The 24,807-nt window shown below is 63.1% G+C and overlaps 1 protein-coding gene across 1 annotated transcript; it reads right to left on the bottom strand.

Moving 5' to 3' along the window:
• Positions 1-205: 205 nt before the first annotated feature.
• Positions 206-17,136, bottom strand: TTC34 (tetratricopeptide repeat domain 34; the record flags this gene model as incomplete). Its single annotated transcript, XM_080800750.1, has 8 exons — positions 206-1,840; positions 4,657-4,871; positions 5,649-5,916; positions 6,758-6,924; positions 8,130-8,334; positions 9,898-10,123; positions 11,518-12,376; positions 16,356-17,136. The coding sequence occupies 8 exons, from the start codon at positions 17,134-17,136 to the stop codon at positions 1,313-1,315; spliced, it is 3,249 nt and encodes a 1,082-aa protein (XP_080656876.1). The 3' UTR covers positions 206-1,312.
• Positions 17,137-24,807: the final 7,671 nt, after the last annotated feature.

The raw sequence follows: 24,807 nt of genomic DNA, 5'->3' as shown, positions 1-24,807 counted from the left end.
CTTTTTCTTGGCCTGGAGGGGTTTAGAGACATTTGGAATTGACTGTTCCTTAAAGGTTGACAGGTTTTTCCATCTGCAACTGAGCCTGCTTTAGGGGAAGCTCCTGGACAACCTTCTCTCTTCCTTCTTGGCAACTGTCCTGCAGAAGTTTTAGGCCTATTCTGAGCAGTTTAGTTAAATATTTGTCTAGAAGCCAATTCATGTCATCCAGGCCTCAAAATTTATTTGCTCAGAGAAACATAATTTCTTACGATGTTTTTAATTTCCTCTGTTTCTGTTACTTTGTCCTTGTCACTTTAAAATTCTGTCTCTGTGCTGTGCCTGATGGAAAACGTGTGTCGCCAGCTGTATGACACGGCTGTTAGCAAAACGACCAGAGAAGGAAGTGGGCCGCCCCCACCCGTGAGGTGCCCCCTCAGAAAGCCCTCGGCTACCTCGGCAACCGACTGCTTGTACGACCCCGCCTCTGGTCTCCCGAGACACCACTCCTACTCTGCTGCTTCAAACTAGCCAACGAGTGACCCACAAAACCCCAGAGATCCCACCCTGAGACCCTACTAAAGGCCGAACGCCAGGTTCACGGTCTCTCCTGCCACGGAGCTGTGTGACCCCGAGCCCTCTGGGGGACCCTCCAGACTTGGGAGTGTAGACCTTTCTCCCAAGGGCACCGGCTGCCCTGAGAGCCGGCACAGCCGCACCATCTGCCCATCGGGAGGTGCACGGGGCTCACTGCGGTGAACACGACGGCCCCTGTGCTTCCTCTGCCTGTCTCAATAGAGTCGCTGTTGGTTCATCTACTTTATTTCTGAAGAACCAGATTTTGTATTTACTCTTCTTTCATTCCTAATTTATTAATTTCTGCTTTTATCCTTAATTCCTATCTCCTGATTTCCTTAGTTTTATTGTCTTTCTCCAGCTTCTGGAACTGAACATGTACTTCATTTTCTTTCCACTGCTTGATAATCTGCTTGGGGCCGGACCTTCCCCCGGCCCGCCGGGGCAGCGTCCCACAAGTGCTCCTCTGCACGGGTTTTGTTATGATTAGTTTTTCAACTTTCTTTTGACTTCAGCTGTGATCTCCTCTTGGACCCCAGAGCCGTTTCACACGCAGGGAACTCTAAAAGACGGATTTATAGCTTTGTTGTCGTGAGATGAGGGAGCACTATCTATACACCATCATCAACGCTTCTTGGTGTCTCTCTTCTCCGCTGAGTCGGAGCTACATCAGTCAGGCCCACTGTATCCCGCGGCTCAGGAGCCCATCCAGGGTGGAATGGCGGGGGGCCCCCGTCTGGGCCTCGGGAGCATGGGGTCAGTGGAGCCGGCAGCCCAAGGATGCCTCCCTCCGGAGTCTCACCTTCAGCCTCCTCAGGCCACTGTGCTCGGGGTCTGCCAGCAGGCCACTCTCCACTGCCGTCCAGGCCTCTGCATAGCGCTGCTCCTCCAGGCAGGTCTGGCCATGGCACAGAAACGCCCTGGCAGTGGGGCCCCGACCTGGCCGCTCCCACAGGCTGCTCTGGGCTAGGGTGGGTGCCAGCTTGAGAGCCTGGGCAAAGGCCCCTGTGGCCCTGGCCCCATGCCCCAGGCTCAGCAGCAGGCGGCCCTGGGAGCACAGGTCTTCCACCTGCGTCGGGAGGTCACGGTCCCGCACGTCCCCCCGGAGGACATGGTCCAGGTCCTCCAGCGCCCGGTCGAACTCTTGCAGCTCAGCCAGACAGGTGGCCCTCAGGCGCAGGTGATGGGCACTGCTGCTCCCGGCCAGGACTGCCAGTGAGCAGTAGCCCAGGGCTTGCTCTGGCCGCCCCGATTTCAGGAGGGTGTTGGCTTCCTGGGCTGCAGCCTGCACAGAGGGCACAGAGGGAGGCAGTGTGGGTCAGCCCAGAGAGACACAGGCCCCTCCCCTGCCCAGCGGGCCTCTGGTCCTGACCTCTGTACAGCGCTGCCCACTTCCTCGTTGGGAGTGGAAGTACAGGGGAGAGGGCACGCCCTGCAACCCCACCACCCTGGAAGCCCAACTCTGATGGGGTCCCTCTGGACTCCCCTCTCCTCCTCACTGTCCCCCCCACCCCCAGCCCTACTGCTTCTGTCATCTGGTGACCTCCTCCCTCCTTCCTCCCTGTCCCAGCCCTTCTCTGCGGTTGCCTTCCCCAGAGGCCCACGGATGGGCCCGAGGGCAGGAGCCAGCACCGCCTCTGCCCAGCTGGGTCCCTGGACCCTCTCCTCTGCCTGAGGTCCGGAGGGCAGGGTCCGCGGAGCATGGCTGGGTTTCTCAGTGCAGGGTGCGGAAGACCCTGCCGAGCGGAGCCGGTGGGGAGAGGCTGCGTCGCCGACGGGCCACCCGCCCCAGCATCTGCCAGCACGACCTCCAGGGCGCGGGATTCGCTGTGCTCGCGCCCGGGACTGGCGGCGCGGTGCTGAGGGCTGTGGGGGGCGCCCCCCCAGTCCCGGCCTGGGAGGATGCCGCAGGGCGGAGTCCGAGGTCAGCGGGCACCGTCCGACCTCGGCCTTCCCTTCCTGGGGGCTGCCGGACCCCCGTCGGCGCGGCCCAGCCCACTGGCCTCTGCCCCAGGCTCACTTCCTCTCCCGGGGATGGCGGACGTCCCCTCCCCCAGCCCGCCCACAGGCCGTCCCGCTCTCCCAGCCCCTCGGACGACCCCGCGGGTCTCCGGCGCCTGCTCTCCTCCGGAGCCCGCACTGGCTCCCCGCTGCCGGACGAGGGTCCCGGGGCCGGCCTTCCCCGCTGTCCCTGTGCCTCCGCCCCGCGGCGGGTCGCACTCGCGCCCGGTCCCCGGCAGGAGCGCAGAGCCTCGGGCGCCCGCAGGCCGGGCGAGCGGAGCACCGCGGCCCACGGACCGCCGAGGGCCGCCCGGATCTCGGAGGGACCCGCCGCGGAGCAAGCGCAGTGAGGCCGGAGGGGCGGGGCGCGCTACGGAAGCGGGGCGTGACCTCTCCGGTTGACTTCCGGGTCGGCCCGCGTCGCCCGGCAACGGCCCGGCGGGTCTCAACCGCCGCGGAAACCACCCTGCGCGCCGCCCCAGCTAAGCCCGCGTTCCCGCCGCCCCTCCTGTCCGCTCGGAGACCCCCGCCCCGCCCCCTCCTCCTGTCTCGGAACCCCGCCCCGCCCCCTCCTCCTGTCACGGAACCCCGCCCCGCCCCCTCCTCCTGTCTCGGAACCCCGCCCGGCCCCCTCCCCCTGTCTCGGAACCCCGCCCGGCACCTGTCTCGGAACCCCGCCCCGCCCCCTCCTCCTGTCTCGGAACCCCGCCCCGCCCCCTCCTCCTGTCACGGAACCCCGCCCCGCCCCCTCCTTCTGTCTCGGAACCCCGCCCCGCCCCCCTCCTCCTGTCTCGGAACCCCGCCCGGCACCTGTCTCGGAACCCCGCCCCGCCCCCTCCTCCTGTCTCGGAACCCCGCCCCGCCCCCTCCTCCTGTCTCGGAACCCCGCCCCGCCCCCTCCTCCTGTCTCGGAACCCCGCCCCGCCCCCTCGTAAGGGCTCAGTGACTCCACCGAACTGGTCCTGTCAACCAGACCATCCGGTCTCCGTGCTGAGACCCCAGCCCGTCCCCTCCCCAGGGCTCTGCTCCTCTGAGCACCAGGTCCTGATGACCCATTCCCCTATGTGGCAGCCGTTCCCCCTGCATTACCCGGGGCTGTCTTGGCTCTTTCTGCCCCCGAGGCCTGTGCAGCCACCTGCTCTATTGACCCCCCTGGCTGGAACACCAGTGTGGTTTCTGTTCTGCGGGGGGTCCCCAGAGAGCCCCCTGGAGTCCTGGGCACATGCCAGAACGAGGAGGTAGGGGGCTAGCCCCACGCCACAGGGGGCTTGATTCTGAGTCGCCCGGACTCCGAGGTGGGTTTGTGCTGGTGGCCGCCTCTTCCTGCTGGTCGCTTCCCGCCCCTCCGCACAGGTGAAACGCAGCTACTTCAGGGGAATCCCCTCTCCTCCCCACCTGCTGGAGCTCCTGCCCCCTGTCGTCCTCCCCTCCTCCCCCTGGTCTGTCATATTGGGCCAGAGGCCTCTGTCCCCCATCCCCCTCCCTCCTCCATCCACACCGGCCACACCGACGTTCTGCCCGTTTCCTGAACTTTCTGAACTCTTCCTTGGCCAGTCTGTCCCATCACGGTTTCGCCTCGAGTGCCACCTCGTTTCCTTACTGCCCTGATTCAGGGTCTTCTCGATACCAGGACACTCAGAGGGGCACCCTCAGCCTGTCTCCCCTGAGACGAGGCCCACAGGCTGGGGCAGCGGCTCCCCAGTGGCTGGTGGAAGGTGGTCAGTATGTTCTTGTTGAATACACCGCGGAACGAAACGTCAGCCAGCCAGATGCAGCAGCCCCAGCCTGATGCCTCCCTCAGCCCACTGCCTTCCCGCCGTGCTCTCGCTGGGGGGTGCTGGGTGCCTCCCTCTGCCCGACCTGGGGGTGGGCGTGGGCTTCCTGCAAGGTCAGGTGCCCCTGGCTGGCTCAGCCAGGTCTGAGGAGGGGTCCACCCTGTCTCCCAGGCCCTGTCACCTGTGGGATGCCTCTTGCAAAGAAGCCAGGAGGTTGCTGGGGTTTATGATGGCTGGACTGGCTTGTCCCCCTTGACCCGCAACTGAAACCAGGGCATCAGGGAGGGCGGAGCAGCCCTGAGCGCGCGGGGCCCGGGGAGCCCACCTGGCTGAGGCTCTGCCGCTCCGAGGCCCCCAGGCGCTGCAGCAGGAAGCAGAGCTCCGGGGCGTCCGTCTCGGCCAGGCCCTGCAGGTCCCGCGCGGCGGCGGGCGCGTCTCCCTTCTTGAGCCAGAGCAGGCCTCGCCGGGCGCGGGCCGCCTCCGACCCCGGGGTGGGCCGCAGGGCGTCCTGCAGGCAGTCTCCAGCTTCCTCGTAGCTGCCTGTCCGTGATCCGGGAAGGACAGTCAGGGGGCTGCTGGGGCAGGCGGCGGGAGAGGTGGGACACTGGCCACCGCGCTGGGAAGCCGGCCAGAGCCTCTAGTGCTCGGTGTTGGCTCAGGGAGATGGACGTGGTGACACCACGCCAGTCCCTGCTTGCCTGTTGACCCCGTCATGGGGGGGGTCACTAAGCTGCATGACCCCAGGTTGAGCAGCACAGCTCTGAGCACACGCACTGGTCACCACGAGGGGCTGCCCTGAGCACCTGCGTGAACGTGTACTCGGCTGCTGGGCAGTGTAGGCCTTGCCAGGGGCGCTCCGCAGGCTTGGAGGCGACAGGGACAGGTCAGGGAAATGCAGGCTGCCCAGAGCCCTCCCCTTTCACATTAGTACTGGAATATTCTCAGGGTTTTGGCACATGGGGGCTTGACACAAGCCCACCTACAACCTGGCCTGGTGTCCACAGGCATTCTGTAAACAGCTGTTGAGTAAATGCAGGAGTTTATGAGAAGCCCCAAGCGTCTGGGTCCTGTTATGAACCCCCAGGTTGCTCCTTTATCTGTCTTCGCTGCGGGCAAAAGCACACGGGTGGACGAAAGCTAAAGACACTAGCACCCCCGGCCCCACTCGGGACCAGGTCGCAGGGACCAGCACTTGAGGTGGAAAGGACCCCAGGGGGCACTGAATCCAGGGTGTCTCCTTCCATTTTACAGAACAGAATCAAGGGTGAGAGGGGCTGGGGCAGACACCCACATTCCCCACACCCGGACCGGGCATACCCATGGCAGTGAGCGCGTCTGCCTGCAGGATGTGTCCGCTCGGCTGTCCGGCATCGATTTTGATCAGCGCTTCCCCCACAGCTAGGAGGCCCCGGGCGTCCTCGTCGCTGAGGGGGGCGGTGTCCAGCGGCTGGCTCAGCAGGGCCCGGCAGCGGGACCAGAGGCCCTGGGTGATGAGGGCCTGGGCCTCTGGCTTCAGAGAGCAAACCTCAGGGACCACCGTCCCAGGGTCGAGCTTCAGAGCGGAGAGGGTGTCGTCCACAGCCTCCTGCGGGGGAGGAGGGCAGGGTGGGCGGCAGAATCGTCCCCGCTGGGCATCTGCCCGGGCGCTGGGGACACCAGAAGAGGCAGATGGCCCAGTTCTTGCCCTCCACGACAGGAGGCACAGCCTGACGAGCTGCGTGCGGCCAGGGTGCTGGGGTTGTGGGAAGGGAGCGTTGGCCACACCCGGGCTCTCACTGAGGAAGAACCCACCACGGGCTGGGACAGAAAAGAGGCCGCGGGCACCCGCAGACGCCACCCAGCTTCAGCAGCACCCGCGACCGTTTCTCCTCACTCCCTCGCACTCCAGCCCTTACATCATTAAGAAACCGGGCAGGCAGGTCACCTCTGTGCGCAGGGCCTCGGGGCAGACACTCAGCTTTAGCCGCTCGCCTGTGACCTTGCTCTTGGCTGAGAAGGGCCCCCGTGCCGCTGTGCAGCCGTGGCCACCTGCTTGGCGAAAAGCGCCTGCCTGGGGCCGGACAGTGCGGGTCCCCTCCCACCCCTGTCCCTGCAAGCCGACCGCGTGAATCCACCGGCTCCGCGCAGGCAGCTCTGGGTGTCGTACCCAAAAGGCAGCCGAGGTCTTGTTATTTTAAGTGGGGGGAGGGGGGCGTCTGTTAGCCCCCAGGGTTTGCACAGTCCCTGCCGAGTCCGGGGAGCAGCGGGCCTCTTCCCATGGAAGGTCTGAGCAGAAAGGGTTGTGATGGGCCCCACACTCAGGACGGCCGGGCCCTGCTGTCTCTGTGCTTCGGCTGAGAAGGAAGGCGGCCGTGCGGGTTCTTCCCCTAAAGCACCGTTCCCCTAACCCCCTTGCCCATCCCAGGTGGGGTGGGCGGCCCCGGTACCTTCTGCTGGCCCAGGGCCAGGTGCAGAAGCGCCCGACCACACAGCGCCTGTGCGTTCTTGGGCTCGGCCCGCAGCACGGAGTTGAAGTCGAACATGGCCGTCTTCTTCTGGCCCAGGAGCGCGTAACAGCGGGCGCGGGTGAGCAGGGACTCAACTGCCTGACTCCCTGGAGGAAGGGGGTGTGGCATTGGGACGTGACCGCTGCTGGGCCTCGGTGGGTGCGGGGCGTCTGCCCTCCTTCAGCATTCGAGGCCGCCTCGGGGAGCTCACGGACAAGCCAAGACACAGCCTTGGAGGGCAGCTGGGGTTCACCTGGGGGCACTGGCCGTGGGAAACAGGGAGTCCAACTGTGAGGGTGGCATCTAGGCTGGTGGGCGACTAGTCAGAGAGGGGTCCCAAGAGAAGGCGCCGCTGCAGGGGCATCTGAGGTGAGGCCGGAGGAGGGGCGGGGAGGTGGCCGGTTCCTTGGGGCTGGACAGGGAACAGCTGAAGGTGGGAAGTTTCCAGGTGGGCCGGGAGGAGCCCTCCGAATGCTGGGCACAGAGGCCCCTCCCCCAGGACAGCGCCCCCCCCCCCCCCCCCCCGCTCCCTCCGGTGTCTGTCCGGTGACTGACAGGACAGCGCACACTCTGGGTCGTGCCTGCCTCCCCACTAACGTGTGCAGGCATGAGCTCCGCCCCAGGCACGAGCCCTGCGCTGTCCGTGAACTAGCTCACTGGATCCTCACTCCCACCCCTCGCTGGCGTCTCTGTCACCCACTTTGAGAAAGGCAAGCAAGGAGCCGTTCAGTAAGTGGAGAGCCAGGAGTCCGCCTGGTGTTTCGATCCGAAGCCCGCACTCCGAATCTCCACGCACCCCAGGAAATCGGGGTGCATCCTTGGGAAAGTCCCTTCCCTCCAGCTCGGTGCCCTATGACCCCATGCTAAGAAGGCCCAACTCCAAGAGGCTCTGTCACCCAGGATGGTGCTGGGGGGTCGGCTGGACACATGGGGACACCACACAGAGACACTCCACTATTTCCAGGAAGGGTTTAGGGGAACCATGGCCTCTCCTAGGTGGAGGGGGCCAAGCTAGGAGAGGCCTTATTCAAGTGTGGCCTTCCTACCCACCGGGCCCAGGGGCTGTGGGATGGCAGGCCAGGGTGACAGGAGGATCCCAGTTCAGGCCCCAGCTGGTCTGGCCCCTCTCCCACACTTTAGCATGCTCACCTGGACAGCGAGGGCCTCGCTCGCGGCAAGGCCTACGGCGCGAGGGGCCCCAGTGCACGCACACTCCAGCGAACCAAGAGTGGGCTTGAGCCCCGCATGGCTTCTCTTGCCCCTAGGTACCTGGCCCAGGGGGGAGCCCCGGAGGCGGGCGGGCAGCTCCTACCTGCAGCGAAGATGGCCAGAGAGAGGTAGGCGATGGCCTCCCTGGTGTGGGCTGTGCCCTCGGCCCCACTGGGCCTCGCCCTCAGGATGGCCAGGGCCCGAGCGTGGCAGTGGCCCCGCAGCAGCTGCCGGTCCTCGTGGCGGAAGACGTCCAAGGTGGGCTGGAGGCACGCCGTGTCCCCGGACTGGACCACCTTCTTCACCAGCTGCAAGGGGCAGGGCAGTCACCCCGTTCCTCTCTGTGCAGGACGCCCAGACCATCCCACCCTCATTCCCCCTTGAGGGGGCGTGGCTCACGGGGCGTGGCCCACGAGCTGGGCGTCCGGGGGCGGGGCTCAGGGGCGGTGCGCTTAGGGGCGGTGCTCGGGGGGCGGGTCTCAGGGGCGGGGCTCGGGGGCGGTGCTCAGGGGTGGGGCTCAGGGGCGGGGCTCGGGGGCGGGGAGCAGGAGCAGTGCGCTCAGGGGCGGGGCTCGGGGCGGGGCTCGGGGCGGGGCTCGGGGGCGGTGCTCGGGGTCCGGAGAGCAGGGGTGGTGCGCTCAGGGGCGGTGCTCGGGGCGGTGCTCGGGGCGGTGCTCAGGGCGGGGCCCGGGGGCGGTGCGCTTAGGGGCGGTGCTCGGGGCGGTGGCTCTCAGGGGTGGGGCTCAGGGGCGGTGCTCGGGGGCGAAGAGCAGGGGCGGTGCTCGGGGGCGGTGCTCGGGGCGGGGCCCGGGGGCCACGTGCTCAGGGACAGGGACTGCGCGACGCGGGCGCTGAGCCCCGGGAAGGCTGAGGGCGGGAGGTCTGAGCTTGCGTCGGGCAGCTCGTCTGGGCTGGGGGTGGCCTGGGGTGGGGGATCCCAGTGTCCCCGGGCCGGAGGACTCCTCCGTGGCATGGAGGTGGAGATCTCGCTTCGCCGGCCTGCACACTGCAGATCCAACGAGAAGCGCGGGGAAAGAGGGCTTTCAAGATATAGGGCGACCGAGGGCGCCGCGCGAGGAGCAAATGCGCTGGGACCAGTGCCTGGTCTAGGAGGAGCGAGACTCGGGGGGACACACCCTCGGCTCTCGGAGTGGCTCGGTCCCACAGGGACCCGATGCTGCCCCTGCTGCCCCTCGTTGAAGACACGGGTCCCAGAGCAGAAGGACCGGCCAGTTCCGGGCATCCTCCCCTCTTCCACCGTGCGCAGGGAGACCAGGAACCCAAATCCGAGCACAGCAGAAGAAGCTGACAGGCCCCAAAGCCCGACATCTTCCCCTGGAACGTAACCTTCTGACCCGGGTTCCAACCGGATGGTCTCCTAACATCCGGTTGAAGTTCTGCTTTTCTTGGGAGCAGAGTGGTCTTGGAGAGAGGTGAGGTGAGCGGGACCTGAGGACCGGGGGACCCCTCTGCCATCCCCCCTCCCTGGGCAGGGTCATCTCCAAGCCTAGTTTACTTGGGAGATTTGGGACGGAGCTCAGTCCAACCTGACTTTGGGCCCTTTTCCTTCATAACACATTGAAAGCAAATATGAAGGAATTACTCCGTGCTGGAGACCTGCTGGGTCCTAGGGTACCTGCTCCAGCTAGTTCAGGACAGCCCACAAGGGCAGGGCACAGACGAAGAGACTGAGGGTCAGGGAAGTGAGGGGGGCCTTGCTGGAGGTGGCAGATCCCGGGGCTGGGACAAGTTTCACCTGCTCCAAAGTCTAGGCTGTGGGGTGCAGAGTGAGGGGCCCAGAGGCCTGTGCCCTCCACAGGGCTGTGGCCCATGTCCACCTGCCATGCCTCCCCCTCCCCCCGTCTCCTCACCTGGTTTGCGTCATAGAGGAAGCCCCTCCGCAGCTGCAGCAGGGCCAGTCGCACGAGCACAGGGGCCGCCTGGGGCCTCCGGGAGAGGGCCAGCAGCAGGGCCTTGTGGGTGTCCTCCAGACGGCCCAGGCGGTATAGGGCATCAGCTGCCAGGAGGCCCGAAGCCTCATCTTCCCGGTCCAGTTCCATCAGGAGCATGGCCAGCTGGTAGACGCCGTGGGCATCCCTGTGGAGAGAGTAGCTGGGGGATAGCCAGCCTGGCCCCTGTCTGCACCCCGTTCAGCTGCCCAGGAAGGTGGGCCCCAGGAAAGTTCTATCCCCGGGCACCTGGTCCGGGCAGCTCCCTTCCCATCCAACCACAGAGCCCTGGGGTCTGCTGGAAGGACCCTCACACATGCCATCTCCGAGGCCACAGCTGCCTTCTCTGACATTGATCCCTCGGCGCTCACTCCCCACCCATACCCCGTGTGGCAACCATTTTGCAATTGGAGATGGAAGCTGTAGGCTGGCCACAGGCCAATCCTGCCTCTACAGAAAGTTTTCTTTTCTGTAGAAATGGGACAAGAGTGTTGGCCTTGCAGGGTTCAGGGGTGTGTTGTAGGCAGAGTTAGAGAACACACTGGCTTCACTTGGATTCTCCTGGTGCGCTGGGAGTGCGAATGAGCTCCCACTGGGAGAGGGACTGGAGCCTCCAGGAATGACAATTCCCGGAGACAAAAAGTAGAAAGGAACCCATCTCGCACATGAAATCCTCCGTACCAGCACATCAAAGCAATTTGAATCGCGCAACCCGCAGGCAGAGGAAGTGTGTGTGTGTGTGTGTGTGTGCACACGCGTGCACATGCAGGGTGGGGAGCTGACGTCAAACACGCCCCCCACACTGTTCAGTGCTTTGAACTTTGCTAAAACACCTTCCCGTCACCTCTTGGCAGCCAGAGAAATGCAAATCCAAACAGGGCACCCATCAGGCTGCGAGAGAAATTCCAATGAACATCAGGGTTGGGCCTGTGGCTCGACAGGCGGACGGACCGGTCAGGAAGTCAAGGACCTAACAGAGGCCTGTGCTCCATGACCAGGAAACCCCACCTCTGTGTCCACACTCAGGACAGAGTGCTCTAACAGAGGACATTTGTGCTCTAACAGAGGGCAAGGCTCTCGGAATGGACAAGGAATGATGGCAGGTTCACTGGACAGGCTATAGACCGGGCTGCCTGAGGAGGAATCCAGAGGCACAGGAAATGTTTGTGATCTACTGAGTGAAAAAAGTGGGCCGTACATCGCCCATAGAGCTCCCACTCGTTTTAGCTCCTATGTGCAGAGAGAAACAACCAGAAGGGGATGCTACCTGTGGGTGATGGGAAGGTTGTATTTTTTCATTCCTTTTTAAGTTCTTAATTTTCTATGATAATTAGGCCCACAAAGCATCACACTGTTTGTGACTGAGAGTCCTAAGAAGCAGGCTCCAGCGCTAAACCTGCGGTCCGTGATTCAGGGAAATAGCCCCGCTGTTTCCTGCCTCAGTTTACTTATCTGTAAAAAAGGAAGACACACATCCCTAGCTATCTCGCGGGAGACCAGAATGAAGCAGTGGCCCCAGGGGTGCATGGGGCTAGTTTTTACCCTTCCTGCGCCTCGGGGCTGTCCATCTCCACGGCCTTGCTCCGGCAGCCCGGTGCGCGCGTGCGTCCCAGGTCCAGCTCCCGCTGCAGCATCCTGCGGCCCTCCTCTCGCAGCACGGTCAGCAGGAGGCCCCTCTGGTTCCAGGGGACGTAGGCCTTGGTGATGAGCAGTGCCTCCTCGGGCTGCAGCCGGCAGGCGGTGACATAGTCCAGCGCTCCCAGGAACGCGCTACCCTCCAGCACCCTCAGCAGCCCGCGGCCACACAGAGCGCGCACGCAGCTGCCCAGGTGAGGCGGGCCGTGCTCCACCACCTCCTGGAAGTCCTCCCGGGCGCGCCCCGCGTCGCTGGCGTGCAGCGCGCAGAAGCCGCGCAGCACCAACAGGGGCGCGCGGTCCCCGGTGTGGGCCCCGACGCGGTAGTCCGCCCGGTGCCCAGGACGCGCGGGCCGCAGCAAGCGCTCGCACAGCGCCCGGGCGCCCGCTGCGTCCCCAGCCAGCAGCAGGCACTCGGCCAGGCGAGTGCCCAGTGCCGGGCGCACCCCGGGCGGTGCAACGCGCAGCAGGACACGGAGTGCGCGGGTCACTGGGGCCAGCAGCTCGCGGCCCGAGTTTTCGCGGAGCTCAGCGCGGCTCCGCACGGCCTCCTGGAATTGGGCGAAGCCCATGTCCACGGCTTCCTGGGCCTGGGCCCGCGCGCGCTCCCGGTCCCCTGCGGAGAGCACTGCCTCAAACTGCCTCCGGGCCTCTGCCGGGCTCTGGCGGAAGGCCTCGTGCAGGTCTCGAAGCAGGTTCTGGGCCCCACTGTCCAGGAATAAGGCCGCAGCTGCGCGGGTGACCAGCAGAGCAGCCCGACGCTCACCTGGGGAGAGAAACAGAGGCTCCGGTCCTGCCTCTAGGCCCACATCCTCCTGGCTGCCACCTGCAGCCGCCGACGGTCCAGCACTTTGGACCCTGTGAAGCATCTCAGGGCATCTCCCTAGAGTGTCCCAGTAGCCCAGGACATTGCATCATGATGCTAGACCTTCCGGCGACAGAGCAGAATCCGGAGGGACAGCTGGGGTGGGTGCGGCACACATACCTACCCAACAGTGTTACATCCCATGGGTTCAAAGTCAACCTGACCGATTGGCCAACAAGGAAATTTAGTTACGAAACCTCTTTACTCTTTAATGATGGATTTGGGGAGTGAGTTTCCTCTTCTGGGATCAGTGCCCCCAGGTCAGTGCTGAGGTTCTGACCCTGTGACCTTGGGAGGGGCTGGTTGCTACTCCAGCATTTTTGCTTCTGGCCTTCTTGGGGCAAAGCTGGGGCCCAACGCTACCCTCCGAAATAGGGAACGCCCTCAGGTACAGGGAAACGGGAAAGGCACACCCACTGCTGCTTACACGACGGGGGCTTGGGCCGTTTACCGGATCTCACTGTGCCTCAGTTTCCTTTTCTGTTTTATAATGCGGTTTAAAATGGTCTGCACTCACAGGGCCATGAGGATGAAATGGATTAATGCTCATCTAGTGCTTGGAACAGGGCCTGGGGGTCTTTTACTCAGGGAGGTTCCCATCGGCAACAGCATCACCCCACTGCCTCATACTTGCTGTCTGAGTGTGCTCGTGAGGACGGGGGCTTTCTATAGTTATGGGCGAAATGGAAGTCTAAAAATTTTAATTTCATCAAATAGTAAAAATTTCCCTTTACTCTTTCCATCTTTTGTATCTTAAGAAGTCCAGCTGTCCACAGAAATCTTAATGAGATTCTCTTATATTTTCTTTAGAAACTATAAAACTTAACTATCACACAATCCACTTGGAATTAATTTTTTTCTCCCAGAATCAGCACCATCCACTGAATAATGGTCCTCTTCTTTCGCTACAGATCTGTGATGCTCTCTCTCACATATTAAGTTCTGGATGCCTATGGATCTGTTTCTGGCCTTTCTAATTTGTTTTATTGGTTTTCCTATCAAACCCTTAAGTCAGCAGCCTTCTGCATTGGGTAGTATAGCTTTGTAACAACCGGTAGAGCAAATACGTAGAAAATATGTGCAAAATATACAATGGGCAAAAGATTAATACCCAGAGCATTTGAAGAATTCCTACATATCAATAAAAAAAATCCAATAGGAGAACTGGCAAAAGCATTTCCCATAAGAGAAAACACAGATGGCGAAGAAACATGGCAAATGTTCAGCATCATAGTAACGATGCAAATGCAAATCAAAACAATGAGATACCACTTTCCACCCACCAGATTGGAAAAAATTTTTAATTTAATTTAATTTAATTTAATAACTTGGCCTCACTAGTAACCAGGAAAATTAAAATTAAAACAACAGCGGACCAATGGGATAACATTTTGTATCCTCCCTTATCTGTCATAATCTTTAATTCAGGATCACATGGCATCACATCTACCCCACTATTTCATTGATCCCAGCATGTGTGGAGGCCAAGCCAATTTGCCCCCTTGCTGGAAGGATTCTAAAATGACCAGGGCCATGCTTTCCACCTACAGCAGTAGCTCTTAATGAAGCACCTTGAATGAAGGAGATATGGCTGTCCCGGGCGCCGAGGGAGCCGTGGTGCCTGGACGCTTACCCATGGGAGATGCGAGTTAAAACTGTACTTATTCTTGTCTTCATACAGAGTGTGCCTGAATGTCTGCTTGCAGAGAAGGGCAGAGCACTTTCTCAAATACACGGGGTTTCTTCCGTGTTTTCAAGGACCCTTATAAGTAACCTTGGGATTAGAATACACTTGTTACAGAAAATTGTGTTTGTAAAAAGCCGGTTAGAGGCCATTTACTTATTCATGTTGTGAGCCACGTTTGTGCTGATGGTGGCGATAAGGTGACTCCCTGTGACATAAGTGACTTAGGTCTACTTAATGCAGCAACTCTTAGGGAGGGTGGTCTGTCCGCTGCGGAGACAAGGCAGCCCAGACAAGCTTCCTGGAGTTGGGGGGTGGGGCGGGAAGGGCTTACCCAGCACACTGGCTCCCTGAGGTGGTAGCCTTGGGAGTTCCGGTCTCCATGGGGGTCTCTGCCAGTCGTTCTGGTGGAAGGCCCCTCCCCCCTGGGAGTTGCTGATGCTTTAGCCTCAGTGTCCCCGCTCACAGGCCACTGCACGTTTATGCTTTGGGCATGGACGGTGCCCTACTTTCTCATGAGCTCAGGATTCTTTGTGACTCTGCTGAGCCTGTTTGTACCTTTTATAGTAGGAGGACTTCGGGCTTCTGATCTAGCTTATTTCCAGAAACAAATTTGCCCACTCACTTTTCAGTTCTGTCTGATCCCTGCCTCCCCAGCACACAAACACTGGGGTCACCAGCAAACCCCATGTGCACAGAAAACAGACACCGTCCGTCCTCTCGTCATGCACGTGGCATCGCGTGCCTCAGCCTCTTGCAAACTCCTGCGTCTTCTGGCTCTCGTCAGCACCCTGCAGGCTCCCCATTTCCCTCCTTCTGCCTGTCCTCTGGTCCCATTTGCTGGCTTCCTCGTGGGGGCAGTGTGGTGGGTGGTTAGGAGCCTACCACGAACACTCCGGGCGCCCTAGGAGGCGGCCCGTGGGAGCTGCGTCCAACCTCACTGAATGCACATGAGCCTTATGATGCTCTGCCTGCCTCGTGCTCAGGGAGTGCGGCGAGCACGGCCGTTCCCCACCTCCGGGTGTGCGGCTGCCCCACTCCCTCCGCATCTAAACCCTTGACTCTGACTCTCTTCTTTGTGGGTTTGGATTCTGAAATCCCTTCCGCAAACCAGGTCCTCTCTCACCTCAAGGCTCATGTGTTCAGCTGCCCAGTGACATGTCCGCACGATCGGCTCAAGGACGTCTTTTTGAACACTTTGTGGGCGACAACACTTTAAGGGTCTGATACACACGTTCACTGAGATCACAACACCATGTTGAGGAGTGGGTGTAGCCCCGATCCCCACGTGCACATGGGGAAGCCGCCCAGAGAGGGCCGCCGGGCCGGGAGGGATCTTGGGGTGTCTGCGGTAGGCTGGCGTGTGGCTTCTGGCTCTCCACCCACCCATGGGAAGGAAGACTCCGTAAAGGGACCAGAAAGGAGCAGTAGCTCAAACCAGATGTGTCTAAAGCCCCTGTTGACTCCCTTTCCCTGTTTGCTTCTCCCCTGCCCTCTGCAGTCCAGTGGCCCAACTCCTGAAATCATTCCTGACCCTCCTCCTTCCTCCACCTGGGCCTCTGCTGTCTCTCCAGGACTGTTCTTCTGGCCCCCCAGCCTCCCGGCCTCCCGGCCCCCCAGGCTCTCAGCAGCTCCTGTCATCACTCTGACTTCCCGGCATACGCTGCACACAGCAGAGAGAAGAAACTAGAAATGCAACCCAGAGCACCTCACTCCACAGTCCAAAACCCTCCCATGGCTCCTCGCTGTTCTGGGGGTAAAATCCAAAGTCCTTTCAGGCCCAGCAGGGCTTAGCCACATCTATTTCTTCCATGCCTTGTCTTCTTCCTCTGCTCCTGGCCCCCAGTAGCCACTACGGTTCCATTGACTGGCAAGGACATCCCAAGTTCTTTCTCCCTTAGGGACCTCGTGTGTTCTGTTTCTGCTGCTGGGAATCCTTTAGCCTTAACTCAAGTGACACCTCCTCCAAGAAGTCTTCCCTGACCACCCAGCTAGAGCAGCACCTGGCAGGGGCCATTTTTCAAAGCACATATTTTGTTTGTTCCTTTTCTTGGGTGCTCTGTAAGGACAGGGTTTGTCCATCTTGTCACTGTGGTGTCCCCAGCCCAGGAACAACCCCCCGCCCTACCATAACCAGGACTTAAGCATGCTGTGAAGGCACGACGGGAGCGACGTTCACTCTGGCCTCACTCTTACCTGGGAGTCTGCTGCCTGTCAGGTCAGACTCAAGGGCCCGGCTGCACACCGCCCGGCAGTCCTCATACCGGCCACTGCGGAGCAGGGCTTCTGGTGACAGGGCATCGCTCCAGGTGCCTTCGGGGTCCAGGGCTGCCAAGAGTCCCTGGCAGCCGGCCTCCTGCTGGCGGATGCTGTTCTCGGCCTCCCGGCGCCCTGAGATATGGTCCTGCAGGGCGCTTATCAGCATGGGGAGATGGGGCTGCTGGTGGGTGCGGACGAAGGCCACGGTCCGGTCTGCACTGGAGGCAAAGGCCTGCAAATAGTCTGCCACGCCAGCGTCCACCTGCACCCCGGACAGCACGCGGGCCAGGGCGCGGGTCAGCTGGAGCTCCAGGGCTTGCTGGGAGCGTGCATCCAGCAAGGTGCTGCAGCGCTGAGCCACCTCCTGGTGGCGCCCCTGAGCCAGCAGACTGGCCAGGGAGTGCAGGACCGCGGCGGGGTGGTCCGGGCAGAGGGTGGCCAGGAACGCGGAGGCCAGGGTCCCCGTCAGGGAGACAACCGCCATGCCGTCCCAGTGGATGGCGGGGATCTGGCTGTCACCGCGGCACCAGGCCTCCAGGGTGGCCAGCACGGGTGCCCCTCGGGCCTCAGCCAGGGCGGTTCTGACGCTCCGCACCGCCGAGGGGGCGTGGCAGCTGAAGGCCGCCAGGTAGAAGGCGGTGGCCAAGGGGAGCTCTCCCAGGGCCAGGCGCTGGTCTCCTTCCCGGCAGAGGCAGGCCACAAGCTCCCGCGCCGACATTACGGCTGCTCCCCAGACGGGCCCATGTCCCGTCCTCGCGGGCACCTGGGGCGGGGGAGGGCGTGGTTAGTCCCCACCTCTCCCCACGGAGACCCCAGACCAGCGCCCAGCGCCCTGGAGGGAAGAGCCGGGTGGGGCTGGCGCATCTGCCAGGGTCCGCCAGGCCAGGGTCCTCTGCAGAACGCGACCCTTACCCTGCTGGGCGGCCCACGCGAGGAGCCGGGTGGCCTGCGGGGTCAGGGGGTCCAGGCCCTTGCTCCCCACACCACCGCCAGCAGAGGACCCCACGGGAATGTGGGACGCCCCCACCCACCCGCCGCCTGTCCAAGTCACACAGGCCGCCTTCTCCGAGCTCCGAGGCTCTAGAGACCCGCGCAAAGTCAGGGCCCGGCCTCTGCCCACCTCCCACCGCCCGCCGTTCCGGGGGAAGCGCGGGGCTACGGCGACGGCGGCGCCCTTGCCTGGCTCTCGGCCGCGGGTGGGGAGCCTCGTTGGCCCAGGCCAGGGGGTCGCTGAGATTGGTTCTGGGGACCAGCCCCTGCCACGCCCCTCCCCCTTCCCCAAACCGGATCTTAAGTACGAACTGCCCTGCTCGGGACCGTCTCTGTAGGGTCCCCAAGTGCCGGCACCCAAGCCCCGCCCAGTGCACGCCCCGAGACAGACACAGGCACCAGCGCCCTGAGACGGCCCACGCCTGCACACGCACGCAGGCACACACGCCCACACACACTCACGCCTGTGCACTCAGACACGCACGCTCGCCTGTGCTCCGAGGCCGTGCGGGGTGCGCGCGGCGGGCGGTGGGGAGCGGCGGTGGGTGCAGCTCTGCCGGGGGTCGGTTTCCCGGGAGAGCGTCAACACCCCGCCAGGCTCCGCCCCAGCCCCGCCCCGCCCCGGATCCCGCCCCCGCCCCGTCCCCGCCCCGTCCCGGATCCCTCCCCCGCCCCGGACCTCGCCCCGTCCAGACCCCGCCCCGTCCCCGCCCCGCCCCGGATCCCCCCCGCCCCCGCCCCGTTCCCGCCCCGGACCTCGCCCCGTCTAGACCCCGCTCCGTCCGGACCCCGCCCCGTCCCCCCCCCTCCCCGCCCCGTCCCCCCCCCTCCCCGCCCCGTCCCCCCCCCCCCCGCCCCGTCCAGACCCCGCCCCGGCCCCGGACCTCGCCCCGTCCAGACCCCGCCCCGGCCCCGCCCCGGCCCCGCCCCGGCCGGCCCCTGGTCTCCCCGGCCCCTGCCCCCCCCCCCCCGCCCCGTCCGGACCCCGCCCTACCTCCCGCAGGCCCTCGCTGGGGAAGTGTCGGGGAGGAAGAAGGCGGAGCTGCGGGGGAGAGAGACCCCGAGTTTGTGGGGGTCTCGGGGCCGCTCCCGGCCGAGGCCAGCCCTCACCGCATCCTCTCCGCACCCGCACAGATGAGGAGGGAGCTCCGCGGGGGAGAAGCCCCTGGGCCCGGCCCTTCCCCAGCTCTGCCTCGTCGGGGCCCGTCCTCGCCAGCCCTCTTCCTGCGGGCTGCTTCCGGGGACACTGGCCGCCCCAGGCCACCCCTCCGCCCGGGCTCCTGTGGGTCTCTCCGACCCCCCGCCCTGTGGGTCTCCCCCCACACGGGCTCCTGCCCACACCCCGGCAGGTGGACGTTCCCACACGTCCAGTCTCTTCCTGCTGACTTGCTCGCTCCGGCCCAGGCGACCGGTCTGGAGCAGAGGCCGGCCCTCCTCGGGACACGGCCCAGAAGGTGGCTCTGAGGGGCTGTGACGTGAGACTGCTGGCCGGGGGTCACCCTCACTGTGGCCGAGGAAGGGTGCAGCGTCTGGTGACTGTTTTGGGAGCCCCCATCTCCTGCCACCCCCACCCAAGCGGCAGCAGCGGGAAGCCAAGGCGGCCGGGGGCCTCCGCGGGCAGGGGCTTTGCCGTTAGGGCTGAGATGCTGAGACTCCCACCGGCAGCGAGTGGGGGTGGGGGGCATTGGGCAAGGTGGATGCATGTCCCTGGAGAGATGGTCTTGCCTTGGGGGAGGGCCCCTTCCAGTTCAAGCTGCCGAGGCCCCCAGATGCCCAGTAAGTCCTCATTCCTCCGCAGGGCTCAGGGAAACGGGGGGGGGGGTGGCTGGTGGCAGAGTGGGGGGCAACACGGGTGCCATGAGACGGGGGGGGCGGTGTCCAGCAATAATTGCTGCATCTCCAATGTCCTTCCCAGGGTCCAGGTCTCCTGGGACACGGACTGTGGCCAGTTGGCCCGTTGCGGGGGCACCAGGCACAGAGGCAGAGTCTGGGATCCAGGTGTGCAGGGGGCAGGCCCGGACTTTCCCTGACTTTCACAAGGGCACAACACCCGAGCGATGAACGTGGTGGCGACAGTTTATTAAGAGCTCTCCCATGGTTCTGATTACTTTCACTGATTACTTTCACTTAAAAACCCTAATTAGGCCAAAGCCATAATGGAGCAGTGCTGCCCCACCGGGCTGTAGGGAGGCCCCGGGGCATGCAGGAGGGAGGGCTGCCTGACGTTCGCATCACATTAGCCCTGATGGGCCCCCCGCCCCCGCCTCTGTGCCCTGCACACGGTGCCCACAGACCCGCAGCGCAGGCCAGATGGGCCGGTGGTCTCAGCGGGTCACCACCTGCGATCCCGGGCCCCATCTGAGCGCAGCACAGGCAGACGCAGGTGACCCCAGGGTGCCTGCTGCCTGCCACGGGGTGGACGTTTCAGGATGCAGGACCACGAGCAGGTCTCATGGACACAGACGTGTGTTGCTGGGGCCTTGGGTGATCCCAATTCAAAAGGCAGCGGACTTCCTATACGAAGGGTTGCGTGCCATTTCTGGGCCGTATCAGGTGGCAGTGGTGCTGAATGGTGCCTTTGCGCCGCTGTGCCCAGCAGACCTTGACGGGACAGCACAGGTGGTCTTTGGGGGGAGTCCATGGCCCATCCACAGCTTTAGGGGCAATGGGGTCTCCCTGGGGTGTAACCCTCAACCGCTGCGTGTGAAGCCCGGGCCCCCAGGGGCTGTTCCTCTCGCCCCTGGTTTATGCTGTCAGACCTGGCTGGGTGTAGGGAGGGACGGGCGTGCCCCTGCGGGACTCCTTGTGCAGCCTGAAACAGCCAGGGAGCGGGAGCTCTAAGGGACCTGGGTACCCATGTCGTGGCCCCAGCAGGAGCGCAGGGTCCTGCTCTAGATGTCATCCCAGTCACTGCCAACTCTGGGCTGAAGCCCCACCAGCTGGAAAGGAAGCTCTGAGGCCTTACCAGAATTTTCTTGGGTTTGAGCCAAAGGACGACAGAGAAGTTGGAAACAGAAGGAGTTTAGGGGTGTGGACTGTCGGCTTCCACCTTGGGATTGACCCTACAGTGTTGCGACCTTCGCCTCGTGGGAGGCGGGGTTGGCAGGGCGTCCCTGCGCCCTGTCTGTGGGAGGTCGCGGTCTGCGGCCGCGAGGTCTCCCGTCTGGCCCCCACTGTCTGTTCTCCCAGCTCCGGCAGGTGGCGATTTCATTAGGACACTTTGCAAACCCTTTGCCCAGGATGTTTTCCGGGCCACAGAGGCCCCGAGGCTCAGAGTCCTCTTCGTAAAAGGTGTGCTTTACTCGCGCTTGCCCAGCCCCTGCCCTCCAGAGACCCAAGTGCTCCCCCCGGGGAGGTCCCAGTGCAGAAAGTGGGGGCCATGCCCTGTCCTGCTGCCCCACCCCTGCGGCCCTGACTGCAGACCCTGCTGTGGCCTTGGAAGGCTGCTCCCTCCCAGTGAGAAGTCTGGCCTTCCCAGGTGCCCAGGAGCTGCCACCACAGCCAGAGCCCAGCGAAGGCGTCCCGGGTGGGGACCCTTGGCATGACCCTGGAGGCAAGCCGGCTAGGCCTTGCCCTCCTGGCACATGAGGGTGGGGAGGCCAACACGGCCAGGCCCAAGCATCCACTCAGTGATGGCACTGTCTCCCTGGGGTTCCCTGGGGCCGCCTGACCCCTTGCCCCTCCCCCAGGTGCCCAACCGGAGGGCAGACACATTCTGTCTCAGCCAACTCCAATTAGAGAGGGAAATCCCTTAGCAACAGCCTGTGACGATACCCAGTGCCCCCCAAAGGTGGTTGTGGGCTCTCTCCAGGGTGCCTCCTGGCTAGGCAGCCATTCGAGGCTCTGGTCACTTCTCCAGGATCAGCATCCACCCACCATCCTGTCACCCCTAGGGTGTGGGAGCCCACCCAGAGCCCCCTGGCTGCCGGGCCTGGGACACCCTCGGGACTCTGAGGATCCCCTCTGTCACCCCGAGAGGCTCACCTGTGGCAGCAGTAGCCAGACAGTGGCAGGGATCCGGGACGGCGGTGGCTGGGGACCCGGTTGTCACAGGTGAAATGTCAGCCTCTCGTCCCTGTGGCCAGACAGGCAGGACTCGTTGGAGTCGTGCTGTCCTCTGGAGCCTGGAGGCCGTGTGGGGAGGCCCCCTCCTCTCAGGGCCCTTCCTCCTCGCTGCGGACCACCCACAGGCCTGGACCCCTCCCTCAGCCTGGCAGGCAGGCGCCACACCTGTCACCGGGCTGCCTCCTCCTATTGGATCTCCTGATCAATAATGCAACGGGGCGGGGGAGGGGAGGAGCGCCCCTGCCGTTCCCGTCACCCATCTGCCCACCTGTCGCCCTGGGTTGCTTTAATCTCAGGTGCCGACATGGTGGCTTGCCCAGGGCCACCCTGCATTGGGGGTGCTATTGTGGGGGAAGCTTTGGCTTAGGGAGGAGCACGTTTAAGATATGCCGATGGAAATGGATCTTCCTCAGATGTTCTTATCAGGGACGCTGCTGGGGTGTCCATAAATGAACAGCTTCTGCCCCACTGTCTCCTGCCCATCCCTCAGCCCAGCCATCCTGGCCCCCTTGCTGTACCCAACCGCACCCGTTCCTCCACAAGCCTATTCCTGCCCCAGGGCCTTTGCACAACCGGCCCCTCTTCCCCTACCCTTCCTCCCTCACGTCCTTCAGGTTTGAGCTCACTGGTCCCTCCTTGGAGAGACCTTCCCTGACCCCCCTCATCGAAAACAGCTCCCCAGTTTTCTCTGCCTCTTCACCTGCTTCACTACCCTGCGTCACGCACCTGTCTGTTGGCTTTTTCCTTTGGGATGTTGGCTCCAGGAGAGCAGGGTTGGGTTGGGTTGCCATTGTCCAGAGGGAACTTGACAGGGAGGGGAGGAAGGGGGAGGGAGGAGGAAGGGGAGGAGGGAGGAGGGAGGAGGGAGGGGAGGAGAAGTTTGGAAAGTTTCTTTCCCCAAAGCAGCCCAACTTTCCCCTTTGCCTCTCCTTCCTCTGAAACTTTGGAGCCAACAGGGAGGAGCGTGGAGGCGAAGGGGCCGAGCCTGCCGGCTGGTTTGTGTACAGAGCCTGTATTGGTTTGAACAAACGAAGTTCATCAACCAGGCACAGAATCATTAATCACACAGAAAAATAACACAGTGAAATGACTTTTCGAAATGTCGTTGGTATAATTATCATCCTGCCCATTACACTAAATGCCGCCATTTATATCTGTGATGTTTAAGTATGCAAACAGTAATTAACAGGGTAATGAACTGGGGCCCGAGAGCCTCCCCTCCCCGAGCTAATTTGCATGTTAATTATCATTAGTGACCAGGGAACAAGTTATAAACAGCCTAATTAGCAGCCAGATCATTTTTACAAGAAATCGCGTGCACTTTGACACGTGAGCCAGCCTCGGATTAATGAAGTCAGGAGGAGCTGCCCCTCCTGGGGCAGGGGTGCCCGCCACGCAGCGGCCTCCGTGGCCTGGGCGACATTGGCCAGCAGGGCGCTAGTAGGGGTCGCCGCGTGCCTTCGTGCCGAGCGGCAGATGGGCGGCGAGCCCAGAGAGCCATCCCCCCCGGGAGGCTGAAGACTCAGGCCGCCCGATGCCGTCTGGGGAGAGAGCCTCCCCCTCCCGCTCAGACAGTGGTCTTGGGATGGATGGGAGGAGCCGAGTCTGGCCTGGTTGGGCGAGACCCGGGTCACTGTTAGAGCAAAATCACTCCGCCCTGTTAACACGGCGAGGAAGCCTTTATTCCGGACTGCTGTGGCGGGGGACAGAGATCGCGGCGGGGGACAGAGATCCCGGCGGTGTGCGCGCAGCCCGGACGAGGCCGGCGGATAGCAAGGAACAGGGCTGGGGTGCTCATGGGGCAGGCGACGAGTGAGAGGAGACAGCGGGGGCAGGGGGTCTTGCTCGGGCCGGCACCGTGCAGGCTGAGGCAGGCTCCAGGGACGAGGCCAGTGCAGGGGAAGGCCCCGGGAGCCCGACTGATGGCGGGTCAAGGAGCCTGTCACCGCCATGTGCAGAGCATTCCTGTCGGCACCTGCCCCGCCCTGGACCCACCGGGCCTGCGCCTGCCCCACCCCGTGCCATGCTCCGTGCTAGCGTCTCCCACCTTACTCCTCCCCGCGCCTGCAGAATGGCCCTGTGAGGGGGTGACATGCTGTCTGCTGAGCCCTGGGTCCCCTCTCGACTGCACTGGATTCCAGGTGGTTTCTGTCCGGGGGGCTTGGCATCCGCCCCTCCCGCCTCCCAAAGCGCCTTCCTCCAGGACCGGTGCGCCTGGCAAGTGAACTCAGCTCTGTGTCCAGAGTCTGCCCTTCAGAGGGGGCTCCCTGACCACCTAAACCGAATCCCACCCGGTCATGCATTTTGCTGTCTGTCCTCCCTTCCGGAATGTCAGCTCACCAGGGAAAGGACACATCCCCTTGACCACCGTCTTCCCGGTGCTGGGAGAAGCCCAGCGCACAGCAGGACCCAGCAAGCCCTGGGGAGTGGGTGAAGTCTGGTCGTGTGCTGGTCCAGAGCAGGGGGGACCCCAAGAGTAAGAGCTCACATTGCCGGCCAGCCTGGCTCTGTCCCACGGGCTCAACACCAATGAGAGGGAACTAGTGAGCATGGCCGTGTGCCAGTAAAGCTTTATTTATGGCCACTGACAGTTACAGCTCATCTTTTCCATGTGTCACAAAATTCTAGTCTTTTGATAGTTTCCGACCATCACGAGCTGAAGAAATCATCGTTAGTTAGCTCGGTCACATGACCTCTGGGCCAGAGCCCACCTGTCTTTCAGGTTTTCTTTTCCATGCAAATTTAGAATCTGATGGGTTCCAATAAAAAGCTACACAATATATTTGAGGGGGCTTATTGATGAATTTAGGGAGGCTCACCATCTCCAGCTAGGCCCTGCACACTTCTGGCTCCCACTGGGGAGGACACCACACGGCATGCTGGTCAGGGGTCCTGTAAGATACGGGGCCCGCCTGGAGAACCCCCCCTTTGCTTCTCACCAAACCCTGAGCTGTCCCTGTCATCCTACCTGAAACCCTCGGAGGCCCAGATGGGTCCCGGCCCCACCTCTGCACAGCCTCCCCGTCCTCTGCTCTGCTGGGCGGATCACCCTCCTCCTGTAAGGGCCGCTGTGGGTCCCCACGGGCCCTGGGGACAAGTTCTGTGCCCACTTCTCCAGCCCAGAGGGGTGAGCTCAGCAGGACCGAGTAGAAGCACCTGGTCTCAGGCAGGGTGGGCGGGTGCGGGCTCCCCGTCCTCGCAGGCCAGGGAGGGTACGGCCGTGGGACAAGTGTGGCTCAGAGCCTCAGACCCCGCAGGGAATCCAAGGCCTGGAGCCAGGCCCTGGGCTGGGAGGCTGGGTCTGGACTGGAGCTCTAAGCTCTCCGGAACTGGG

The sequence above is a fragment of the Martes martes genome (genome assembly GCF_963455335.1).
Source record: "Martes martes genome assembly, chromosome: 4".
Taxonomy (NCBI): Eukaryota; Metazoa; Chordata; class Mammalia; order Carnivora; family Mustelidae; genus Martes; species Martes martes.
Note: the sequence above shows the minus strand (reverse complement) of the source record. Positions and strands in the feature narration are given on the sequence as shown.